This window comes from Phalangium opilio, unplaced genomic scaffold (genome assembly GCF_054372755.1).
Source record: "Phalangium opilio isolate 3A_F unplaced genomic scaffold, DU_Popi_V2 ptg000063l_1, whole genome shotgun sequence".
In the NCBI taxonomy this organism is placed as follows: domain Eukaryota; kingdom Metazoa; phylum Arthropoda; class Arachnida; order Opiliones; family Phalangiidae; genus Phalangium; species Phalangium opilio.
This window is the reverse complement of record NW_028324180.1, coordinates 114,905-127,973: the sequence shown is the minus strand read 5'-3', so window position 1 is coordinate 127,973 and position 13,069 is coordinate 114,905. Positions and strand designations below refer to the sequence as shown.

Genomic DNA, 13,069 nt, shown 5'->3' with positions numbered 1-13,069 from the left:
CTGTGTAAGATTAGTAAAACCGGGAAAATATTGACCTCTCCCAACCCAGCTTTTACGCTGTGTGACGTCGCGGTACGCGCCATCTCAGCGGGTGATCTTTTTAAATATCTTGGAATCAGTTTTGGTCATAATGGTAAAACCTCTCCCGTTTTAGACAAACTTCGCCATCACCTGGAACTCCTTCGCAAAAGTTGCCTTAAGCCTCAGCAAAAGATCGTAATGCTAGGGATCTTTGTTTTGTCGCGTTACTCACACATTTTAACTCTGTTGCGGTTAGCGAAGGGTCTTCTAAAGAACCTTGACGCCTCTGTCCGGAATTTTTGTAAACTGGTTCTAAGTCTCCCGCATTACATACCGAATGGGTTTTTTTCTACTTCCACGAAAGATGGCGGACGCGGACTCGCTCAACGCCATTAACCAACTTAACGCTTTGGGCCCGGAGCAGAACAATTTGGTCTCACCGAATTGGTCTCGCCATTTTGGTCTCGCCGATTTGGTCGCGGGACTAATTGGTCTCACCGATTTGGTCTCGGTTCTATTTGGTCTCGGGACTATTTCGTCTCGGGACTATTTGGTATCGTGATTATTTGGTCTCGGGACTATTTGGTATCGTGATTATTTGGTCTCGGGACTATTTGGTATCGTGATTATTTGGTCTCGGGACAATTTGGTATCGTGATTATTTGGTCTCGGGACAATTTGGTATCGTGATTATTTGGTCTCGGGACTATTTGGTATCGTGATTATTTGGTCTCGGGACGGTTTGGTCTCGTGATTATTTGGCCTCGGGACGGTTTGGTCTCGTGCTTATTTGGTTACCTAATTAGTTGCCTCCTTTTCCAAAGCAATGGTCCCAATCATTCGTCGCCACCTTTTCCAAAATATTCTCCTATTAATTAGCTGCCACCTTTTCCAAAATATTCTGCTATTAATTAGCTGCCACCTTTTCCAAAATATTCTGCTATTAATTAGCTGCCACCTTTTCCAAAACATTCTCCTACTAATTAGCTACCACCTTTTCCAAAACATTCTCCTACTAATTAGCTGCCTCCTTTTCCAAAATATTCTCCTAATAGTTAGCTGACACCTTTTCCAAAATATTCTCCTATTAATTAGCTGCCACCTTTTCCAAAATATTCTGCTATTAATTAGCTGTCACCTGTTCCAAAACATTCTCCTACTAATTAGCTGCCACCTTTTCCAAAATATTCTCCTAATAGTTAGCTGCCACTTTTTCCAAAATATTCTCCAATTAGCTGCCACCTTTTCCTAAATATTCTCCTATTAAGTAGCTGCCACCTTTTCCTAAATATTCTGCTATTAAATAGCTGCCAACTTTTCCAAAATATTCTCCTATTAATTAGCTACCACCTTTTCCAAAACATTCTCCTACTAATTAGTTACCACCTTTTCCAAAACATTCTCCTACTAATTAGTTACCACCTTTTCCAAAACATTCTCCTACTAATTAGCTGCCACCTTTTCCAAAATATTCTCCTATTAGTTAGCTGCCACCTCTTCCAATATATTGTCCAATTAATTAGCTGCCACCTTTTCCTAAATATTCTCCTATTAATTAGCTGCCACCTTTTCCAAAATATTGTGCTATTAACTAGCTACCAACGTTTCCAAAATATTCTCCTATTAATTAGCTGCCACCTTTTCCAAAACATTCTCCTACTAATTAGCTACCACATTTCCAAAACATTCTCCTACTAATTAGCTACCACCTTTTCCAAAACATTCTCCTACCAATTAGCTGCCACCTTTTCCAAAATATTCTCCTAATAGTTAGCTGCCACCTTTTCCTAAATATTCTCCTATTAATTAGCTGCCACCTTTTCCAAAACATTCTCCTACCAATTAGCTGCCACCTTTTCCAAAATATTCTCCTAATAGTTAGCTGCCACCTTTTCCAAAATATTCTTCTAATAGTTAGCTGCCACCTTTTCCAAAATATGCTCCAATTAATTAGCTACCACCTTTTCCAAAACATTCTCCTACTAATTAGCTACCACCTTTTCCAAAATATTCTTCTAATATTTAGCTGCCACCTTTTCCAAAATATTCTCCTATTAATTATCTGACACATTTTCCAAAATATTTCTATTATTGCTAATAAATTGTTCGTGGTAAGAGGCGGGCTTTTAATACTCATATAAATAATCTTCTTGCCCCCAAACAATGTTGGGTTGGGTTAGGTCCCGAGACCCAATTGTCCCGAGACCCATTTGTCCCTAGAAGCAATTGTCCCGAGACCCATTTTTCCCGAGACCCATTTGTCCCGAGACCCAATTGTCCCGAGACCCAATTGTCCCGAGATCCAATTGTCCCGAGACCCATTTGTCCCGAGACCCAATTGTCCCGAGACCAAAACGGCGAGACCAAAACGGCGAAACCAAATCGGCGAGACCATAACGGCGAGACCAAATTGTCGCGTACCGCTTTGGGCCCAATCCGTGCCCATTGTCCGTAGTGTCTTAGGGTCTGGAACATTGCAATTACATTTTAGGTTCCACTGGTGTAACTAAATCGGGTCTTCGGGCCGCGTTTTTGGCCTCCTTTACGTCCTAGGTTTATGGTTCAGGCCTTAACCAGGGAGACGCCACCGCTTCCAAACACTGGCTGGGTAACCGCGCTCAAATAATGGACGCACGTATGCATCTTGAGAAGCTTAAGTTCAGACTTAATCTTCTCGCGTGTCGTGGAATGCCAGCTAAGAGGGGGATCGGACTTGCCGAGCGGGCTGTGGACGCGTTGAGTCCTTAAGCCACATCTCACAGCAGCGTTCCTCGGTTCTGGATAAGCGTACCGAACGGCACAATAAAGGTCTCACGTTCTTAACTACCTCCATTAAGGATCCCCACTATTCTAAACTGCGTAAACCGGTTTTTAACGTCGTATGCCCAACTACCGGCGAGCAGGAGACGTTTAAATCCGACTTAGTATTTGTATCCGATACTGAGATTTTAATGATTGACGTTGGTATTTGCTGGGAAACTCCACTAACCCTAACCCAGTCCTTCACGTTAAAGGCCAAAACTTATTCCCAAATCGCAATTTAAAATTTTTCGCGTTTACGGTGTCCGGGCGTTGGGTTTTTGCAGCAAAAAATAGTACTTTGTTTGCTCTGTTAGGTCTAGGTCCAGGCTTTCAAATTAAGACAGTGGATATAGTCCTCGAACAAGGGTTATATCTTTACCAGCATTTCATGTCTTTAGCTTATAATCGAGCCGCACGCAGGTAACTTTATTTCTTATCTCTATATTTCTGTATATAAAAAATACCTCATAGTGTACATGTTCAAAAAAATCCTGTATATATCTAATTCACATTGTTTGTAACATTTCATTCTTGTATGCTTTGTATGGATAGACGGCATATCTGTTTCCCAGTTACTTTTTACCAGTGATTTATTTAAACTACCCAATTACCCTGCACTTTATGACGGTCCTCAGGGTGGGCTTGCCCACAAATCCAACCGGAGTCCTGGGGTCAGTTGGGAGAAAAGGGGGGTTCTAGCTCCTCAAAATCCCATGTTAAACCTATGGAGTGTTTCCGCGGTACCCCATGCTATTTCCCATAGGGAACCCAATAGAACCCGTACTATGTATTTTCTAAGGCTAATTAAAAGCGTCCCCCGTTTTTTTATGACGTAAAGATCAGGGGTGGTGTTAGTGGTAAAAAAAACATTAAGCCGGAAATGTCGTGTCCGGACACGTTCGATTTCCCAACTCAAATTTTATTTTAGTACTAGCCGTTACCCGCGGCGTCGCTCGCGTGTAATAAGAACTTCCATCTAAAATGATGTAAAGAATGTGTAGATTTTACTGATGACTAATATTTTTGTAGCACCCTAGGAGCGAAGGCAATCGGCACAGTCCGTCAGCCCGTCGGGATATTTTTTATTACTTTTCACGCGGACATTATTCCAGAAAGAAGGGTTTTTAAGTTTTTGGCCGCCATTTAACAAGATGGCAACAAATCGAACCCAAAATACCATTCAGCCCGTCTATAGGTTAAAGGAAACCATTGTACTAAATATTTCTGAAATCGGTTGAAACGCGCGTACTTAATTGTATAGAGAATATTTTTTACATTTCTGGGCGCCATTTTTTAAGATGGCGGCGGATTGGAAAAATCTTTCTTAGTACGCGCCTACTACTTATGAGTAACGTTCCTGCAAATTTTCAGCCTTCTAGGGCAAGCGGTTTGGGCTGGGCGTTGATTATCAGTCAGTCTGTCAGTCAGTCAGTCAGTCAGGACTTTGATTTATATAGATATAGATTGGAAAGAAAACTGAACGTGGGAAAATTTGTATTTACGCTACAAACGTTGAAATGAATACGTTGGAAGTTGTTAAGCTCTCTCAAGAAGCGATTATTCCAACTAGAGGGTCTGTAAATTCAGCCGGACTCGATTTGTATTCTCCTCGAAATTATGAAATTCCTGCTCAATCAACTATGTTGATAGAAACAGATCTTCAAATACGTGCTCCTTCAAATTGCTACGCCCGCATTGGTATGGTTTAATTCCCGAACAATCATCCTAAAAAGGGGTGTCTTTTTAAAGTTAATTCAATTTTTCAGCCGAACGCTCGGGTTTAGCGTTGAAAAACTCTCAGAGGCGGAGTTATACATCGAGATTATACTGGTAACGTTGGGGTTATCTTATTTAATCATTCAAACGAGATGTTTTTCGTCGAGAAAGGAGATCGTATTGCTCAACTCATTTGTGAAGTTATTGTGTCTCCTGTTTTGTTAGTATGCGAAGTAAAACTACGCCTTTTTAAAACAACTTTATATTGGAGTATAACCTTATTTTCTTCCCTCAAGTCTCTTGAAATGACTACCAGAGGATGAATGGTTTTGGCTCAACTGGAAAATAACGAATTTAAATAATACGAGCATCTAGTAAAAAGCGTCCTCGCGCTTTATGTTGTTTTTTGACGGAAAGAAAAAAAAAATTAGCCGGATATGTCATGCCTGGACACGTTCGATTTCCCGATCTATAAAAACTAAAATGTTGATTATTTTTTAAAGTATTGGAGGAGGAGGAGACCTAATTCGTTTTTATAGGAGTAAATATAACTTCAAATTGTAAAACATCTTTATGAACCACTTAATATTAATTATCCGGAAAACTTGTAATGTGTTAAATAAATCAAGACAAAAATATTTTCATCAAATTTGTTTATTTTGGAATATGAATTACAAATTTGTTTTTACTTTAAAACTAAAGATAAATGTTCGTGGTAAAAGCTGTCCGGGGTTTTAGTATCATTCATTTGTCGCATCGCCCAAAGTAAGAAATTATCCGCGTGCAATTTCGCCTTTTCCTCCAGTAGTTGTGGCGGGCTGCGTATTTTGTGGGTTTCAGCTACGATTGCATTAAGTCCATGACCCAAACGACTGAAAATTTCTCCATCTCCGATATTTTCGAGAATGATGGTACTTGCGGGGCAAATAATTTTTCCAATTATTTCTTCCTGGTCTCCGTACTCAAAATCCCTCGTCCGAATCATCTTCTCATCAAATGGAGGTCTTTGTTTCGTTATTCGAGCAATTTTTCCTTTCTCACTCGTTCCATGTAAAAAGTATATGGTAAACATACATGGCATTTGAAGACAATAGATTACCATGTACTGGAATTCGTTTCTTCCCTCAATGAATTCGAAGCGATAGAGTAGATGGTTCTTATAACAAAATCCAGTAATCAACGACGCTTTACAGTATTTTTTTTAACACATTTAAAACTTTTTAGTATTTTATAAACGTAATAACAAACTAGAATATCGTTTAAAAAAGGATATGTTGTATAGGATTTAATAATCCGTTTCAGACTCCCCTTCACACCCCTTTGTACATTTTATGAATGAAGTCAATTGAGTAAAGCCCACATGGAGAAGATCTTAAGTCTTGAATTTGTTTATTTTGTATTTGAAACTGATGCGCTAGATGATGTATTTTCAAATTGTACGATTTGAGTCCTAACCCAAAACTATCGAATAAAATCGCTTTTCGCCCTTTTTATTAGCTTTGACACAAAAGCTAATCCAGTGTTGTCCTGGCTGATCACTCGTTTGATTGTTAAAAAGTATATAGTAATCGCCTTTCCTTTTCTTAGCGATGAGGGAATGGCGCTGAAATGGATCACATCTTACATCAGCAATCGCAAACAATCCACTTACTACAATAAGCATTACTCCACACCCATGACAGTCCAGCATGGAGTACCCCAAGGCAGCGTACTCGGCCCACTACTTTTCAACATATATACAGCAGACACCCAAGTAGTAAGTTACCACACTTTTAGGCATGCAAATTAGCCGAAAATGATCCAAATTTGCATAATTCAGAAATCCCACTTTTGACTATGCAAATTAGGATCTAAATTTGTATAATTCAGAGATCCGACCTTAAACCATGCAAATGAAGCGAAAATGATTATAATTTGCATAATTCAGAATCCCACGCCTGTCAATCAAATGCGAGTCACGTGTGAGTCACGTGTGAGTCACGTGTAGTGTTGTGACGTAGATAAAATTTGTAAGATATATCAGCAACAGTGGTTGAAATTATATTAGTTCGGGACAAAACGTAAAGCTATAATGAACTGGGAAAAACTACGGCTCTAAACTTTTAAAGATTACCCCGTTAGTAATATAAGACCGTCAGAGTTTGCGAAACATGGTTTTTATTATTTAAAGAAGGGCGACGCCGTTAAATGTTTTTATTGTGATATAACATTACATAGTTGGAAAGCTAATGATAAAGTAAATGAGGAGCATCGGAAATATTCCCCGGAATGTCCAATTGTGAAAGGGTTTTCGACATGCAACATACCCATACATTGTTCTATCGATGAGATAGGTAGAGATGTACCACCAACGGAGAAATACGTTTCAACTACAAGCAAATCTAAGACTGAAGAATATTGTAATAATCGATGTTGTACGCAGCGTGTTTTACAGGTTGTAAAAGAAAATGTCTGTTTAGGTGGTTTATTACTTATCCTTCCCATAACTGTACCTGTAGGACTTATTTGTGGAATGATATCTATGAACCCAGGAGTAGCGCTTCTTGGTTTTTATCCTGTACTCTTACCTATTTTAGATCAGAATTTTTTTAAAACAGGATTGTGTCAATGGTGTAAAAAACAAATCAAAGGATGAAATAAATTTTTAAAAAACAATGTTTATTTGTATTGATTACATCACGATTAAATTCTGCGATAAACATTCCAAAAATTTGGAAATAAATTTAAAAAGCGTGTTTCCATCTGTTCCAAGTCTTGACGATGATAATAATCAAGAGCGTCTTTTGAAAATACATTAAAAGTGGGGTCATACGCTAATATTAGGTGTCCATCTCTATCTCTATCTTCCAAAATATCTGGAAGATATGGAGATCTTGTAATGAGAGTAAATTTATTTTTAAATTTTTCGAAAGTGAAAGTTAAAAACATTAAAGAATACCTATATCTATGCAATTCTTCAATAACTATGTTAATATATAATAACTTTAACAAATTAATAGTATAACTAATAGGTGTAATAATATATATATTCCAGGGGGTGTCATTGTGCTGTCTGTTCTTTATGATCAAACTAGTGTTGAATTCATACAAAAGTTTTATAATTGCAGTATTTAATACCGATTCAACACTAGCTTGATCGTGACAAACGTATCCCAGAACGTGCGCTGCTGCATTCGAATCTTGACATTGATCAAGTTCATTAGGGTCGTATTTATGTATACTTCCTAGTTTACATTCCGTACTAAAAACGTAGCGTCCACAATTTCTGGTGTCGATAGAGGCCAATTCCGCCCATTCACCACCATCATTTCGTGTGCGATAATATACACTTCGGTAGTAAGATACTTTAACGGTGTTGATAGTCCACAAGTTTTTAAACATTTCGCGACGTACAAGTTGATTAATAACATGCTTTGATATTTGATTGTTTCCTTCAAACTTTATACGATTGTTCTCAATTTCGATCAAACATAATGTACCTAATCGAGGTATCGCGTTTGCACCTTCTGATTTAATACTAATAGGTTTGTAACACACGTAACTCGAAAACCGATGATTTACATTTTTACGTGATTCAACAGCAAAAACGTTCGGTACGTCCATTTTGAATTTTTTATTTCACCAAAAGGTTCACTATCTTGTAAAGTATAATTGACAGCGTTCTTTCTGGGGTTAAATTCTTCGATAGTAAAACGAAAAATTTGGAAAATTACGTTTTAAGATTTTATCTAGTTTTTCCAAGTCGTTGTTGAAATACGTTAAGTGGTCATTTTTAAACATTGTAATCATCGGGTTATAAAATACACCGCTAACACCTTTAAACGGATGATGACGGTGTACGAGAAAAGCAAACTTTCTTTTATAATTTTTAAAAGTGAATGTCAAGTCCATAAACGAAAAATTGAATTTGTTCAATTCCGTAATTGCAGAATATAAATACGCAAATTTCAAAAATACTACTGAAAAAGTAGTAGGAGTAAAGTTACCAACAAAAATCGATTGGTTTTTTACAATTAAAGGAGAGTTTAATTCGTATAAAAGTTTTATTATAGCGGTGTTAATAACTGCTTGAACACTATCACTGTCGTGACACACGTACTGGAAAATATAGGCTGCTTCATTCGAATGCTGACAACGCCACTGTTTTTTGGGATCGAATTTATGAATTCGACCAAGTTTACATTCTGTCGTAACAACGTGACGACCGCAATCTCTAGGATCGATTTGACACGACTCTATCCACGCGTGTGGCCAATTCAAACGCACGACCATGCATTCATATACGTTTTTTAACATTTCCCGACACACAAGCTGTTCGATAGCGTACTTGGCAATTCTCTTCTTTCCACCAAATTTTTCACGATTATCCTCAATTGTGATTAAACATAACGTACCCAGTCGCGGTACTGCGGGCACAACATCAACATGGATACCAAGAGCTTGATTAAAAACGTAACTCCCGAATTGAGGCATAATTACCAATCCCAATCTTCACCTTCAAGTTCTAGGAAAGATGGATTGGCATTTTGAAAATCTTCGTAAGATTTATAGGTGGCATTCTTTGAAAAAATCACTTCATACACGTTATCAATGGATATATTGTCACGAAAGTGACCGGTTTTACAAAAAGAGTATCGAACCTTAAAAAATGTATCCCTAAATCTAGACAGTGTATTTGATAAGGATGATTTAGAGTAACTGCCGAACCGTAAAGAATCGATTACAACACTAATATATAACAGCTTCAAGAAATTTGAGCTGAAGCTGTTAGATGTTGCGTAATTCTTGCGAAATGGGTTTTTATACGTCAGCGTAGAGTTGCATTCGTAAATGATTTTATCAATCGCCGTGTTAATTACTGCTTGAACAGCCTCACTGTCGTGACAAACGTATCCCAGAACGTAGGCCGCCTCTTTTCGATGTTGACAACGCCAGTTTTGTTTGTTATAGTACTTATGAATCCGACCTAGTTTACACTCCGTTGTAGGGATGTAAATACCACAATCAACCGTATCGATTTGACATAATGAGTCAACTGTACAGAAAGTGACCCAAGATAGTTCTACAACATAACTCTCCCGCTTGTTTTTCAAAATTTCTTCGCAAACGAGTTTTCTAATCACTGTGTGAGTTATTTTATACTTTCGCGCAAATTTCTGACGATTGTCTTCAATTTCGATTAGACATAACGTCCCTAACCGAGGTACGTTATTTTTACAATCATGTTCAATAATATTTTTTTCATTAAAATTGTACGAATAAATTTCTCTCATTTTTTGGGGAAGCTACACAAATAATAGTTTGGTTCCTCTTCACTGTCCCAGTATGAACACTCTTTTTCTTGGCGTTGAGCTTTGTAACAAAACTGGTTACAATTGATACAAAAAAAACTATTGTCCAGAATCGCGTAAGCGTTTTCAATATTGGTGATTAAAACTTTACCGTATTGTTTATAAATGGCTTTTTTAAATTTTTCACAATTATTGTTAACGCAGTAATGAATTTCACCACCAATAGATGAGAAACTAGCAATATCGTCTTTTTCACAAAAAAGACAGTTTAGATCCTGACCACTCTGTAACTCAGTTTGGCCTGTGGTATTTAATTCCGAAAATTGTTTTTCATTCAAGTCTGTGAAAAGTAATAATATCTTATAAGAAACACGCACGTTGTGAGGGCCTCTTTTAAAATTATACATTTATAATATGCACCCTTCTTAAAACGACTGATAAATATTTTTCGATAGGGACGCTCATTAATATGGACCCTTCTTTAAAATCGTTAATACATAAAAAACCAACAGTTAAATATATTTTTCTAAGAAAACCAGGGGATGACCTCGACGCTCATTACAAATTCCTAACTAGACTTCTTAAGCTAACAACCTTGAAAATTTCGTATATAAACTGAACGGATTTCAAAGTTTCACATCATAACGCAAAAAACTTTACATCATAATCCAAAAAACTTTTACAATGTGTCCAGCAAAATCTTTTAACCAAAACGCTGTTCAACCGGCTGAGGAATTGTAAGTTATTTTAGCTAGCAAGTTAAAATTACTTTTTAATACCGGATCTATTTTATATAGCGCTTTACCCCAACTCTGGGATATTGAGGATGATTTGGAAGTTGATCCAATCATCATCCACGAGGAGCAAGATATCCCAGATGGCATGGAGGAGGAAATAAACGAATTAATCGCGAATTTTGATATGTTCGTCGAAGCGGACGACCCGGATGTCGTCTCTACCGAATCATCCTCGGATGAAGAAACGTAAGGTTTTAAATAAGTTTGAGGAATTGTAAGATACCTAACAAGAAATTTTTAAAACAGCGAAAGCGAAGAACTTTACAACGCAATGATTCAAGAATACCCATGCATGCAAATTGATTTAAAGTAAAGCATAAAAAATGATTATCTAAAAATTAATAAACTAATACATGATTTTTACAGTCTTAAATATCCCTATCCAACATTGTGTTCTTGTTGTTTTTCCACCGAATTTAATTCTCATGTCATTTTTCGTACTACTGAATCCCGCTATATTTTATACTTTTGCGCTAATTCTAACTGCCCTCTTTTCCAAACTATCATCTGCCTTACCTGGGATCAGTCTAATTTCTATCCAATTAACATTTTCCTAGACACCTATTTCCTTTCTAAATATAAAGCATACCGACTTCCCGAATACGAAAAAGATCTACAAATTGACTTAAAGTAAGTTGGAAATGAGACTTATTTTATATAAAAAACTAATTTTAACCTATATTTTATAGTTCTACCTACGATATTCCTACTCGCTGCCCTAATTGTTATTGCCGTTCTCCAAACCACTACACTATCAGGGAAACTGTCTGCGTTCCGGAACGACGTACAACTGTCTACAAGCTCTACTTCTGTCCTATTCGAGACTGTCCTTTATACCAACATCTCATCTGCTTCTCCTATCATCAAAAATATTATCCTGTTCATATTTTAAATAATTCTCATTTCTGTTTTCTTATTGATCGTAGACGCTTACCTAAATTATTATCTCAAATTAATTCTCAATAAAAATATATATATTATAACGAAACTTGTCTCTTATCTTTTTATATTAAGCTTAAACACTCTATAAGAATCCCCTCTCTTAAACAACCGTAGTGCCTTAAAAAGTAGTTAACCTTGAGACAACGCCCAATAATAATTCTTTTGAAATAGTAGATATCTCGGGGAAAACTTTATCATTTTCTTTTAACGCTTCATCCGAGAAAGTCTTTTAAAAAACATGGGTCTCCCAGAAGATAATCCTCAGCCGCAGTTACAGGAGATGGACTCTCTGTAAGCTAAAAGTTTACTAGTTGTTTTTAAGCTTCTAGTTTCTTAAGAGTGTTTTTTATAGAACCCAAGTACCGTTAGAAATTACAGCAGCTTTAGCGGTAGAAAGGGCATCTGCAGGGTAAGTGATATTTTTACCATTAAAAAGTATAGTTAAGTAAAAGTAGCTATGTATTTTAGAATCTTCGAAACTCATTCATACGCATTCGTACCGTGTTGCGTTTGTAAAGGAAGAGAGGTTTCTGAAATCGATAGAAATATTTCAAAGGCTTTCTATTGTAGAACTCTATCCTGTCCCCGATACAATAAGATAGTGGGTATTTGCTTCCCCGTTTTTATGTTTAATATTCATTACCCCTGTCGCGGCCATCCCGATGATTTTAATACGGCATTTATGGAAATGTTTGATTATCCTTTAAATGTTTAACTCTTTTTCTAAAAAAAAATATTAACTTTTTCCAAATATATACCATTTATTATTGTTGTATTTTAATTTTACATGTTATTAAAAGATTTTTTAAAATTCAATTAAACAGTACGAAACCATTTGTTGAATGCTTAAAACACATTGAATATTTTGAGGATTACGTAAATTATTTTCGAAAGATTTTAACAGATCGGTTAAATTTAACGTGCTGCAAAATGCGTGAAAGGTAGTTTTATACTCGCGTTTAACATCCAATAGTTTTTTTTCAAAATCACCCAAAAGAATTCGAAAGGTGAGTAGCATATTTTTTATGAAAATTCTTTGATTTATAATAAAGTTAATATGGGTTGAAATAAACCCGTTCATGGGGTCTTGCATAATAAGCGCAAATACTTCGGGTTTAATTGTTACTGGAACGCTTTCGTCATACGTAAAGACAAGACCCAAACTCGTAATAGATATATAGATGTTCTGACAACGATAAAATTTAATTGACGATTTCTGCATACAGGCCGCGAATTCAGATTTACGTTTGTTCAAGATGTACCATATTTTATACGGTATTAAAATAAAGTTTCCACTTTCAACAATAACTGTTGGTTCTACGTCTCTTCCCCGCGGACAAACAGTTACCGTTACACCGCTTTTTGTTAAGTGTAAGTTCAAATCGCGAAACGTAGCCATATTTTTATAAAAATAGTATTACTCACAACACATCACGGGTATTTTTATTCAGGAACGAGCAGTGCAGTTTCAAACATTTACTTTCGATTGACTTTCCTAAC

At 36.6% G+C, this 13,069-nt stretch overlaps 1 protein-coding gene across 1 annotated transcript; it reads left to right on the top strand.

The window, feature by feature from the left end:
* The first annotated feature begins 10,514 nt into the window (after window positions 1–10,514).
* Window positions 10,515–11,308, top strand: LOC149662098 (uncharacterized). The gene is made up of 4 exons (XM_089842274.1): window positions 10,515–10,567; window positions 10,628–10,813; window positions 10,874–10,936; window positions 10,994–11,308. The coding sequence occupies exons 1-4, from the start codon at window positions 10,515–10,517 to the stop codon at window positions 11,259–11,261; spliced, it is 570 nt and encodes a 189-aa protein (XP_089698400.1). The 3' UTR covers window positions 11,262–11,308.
* Window positions 11,309–13,069: the final 1,761 nt, after the last annotated feature.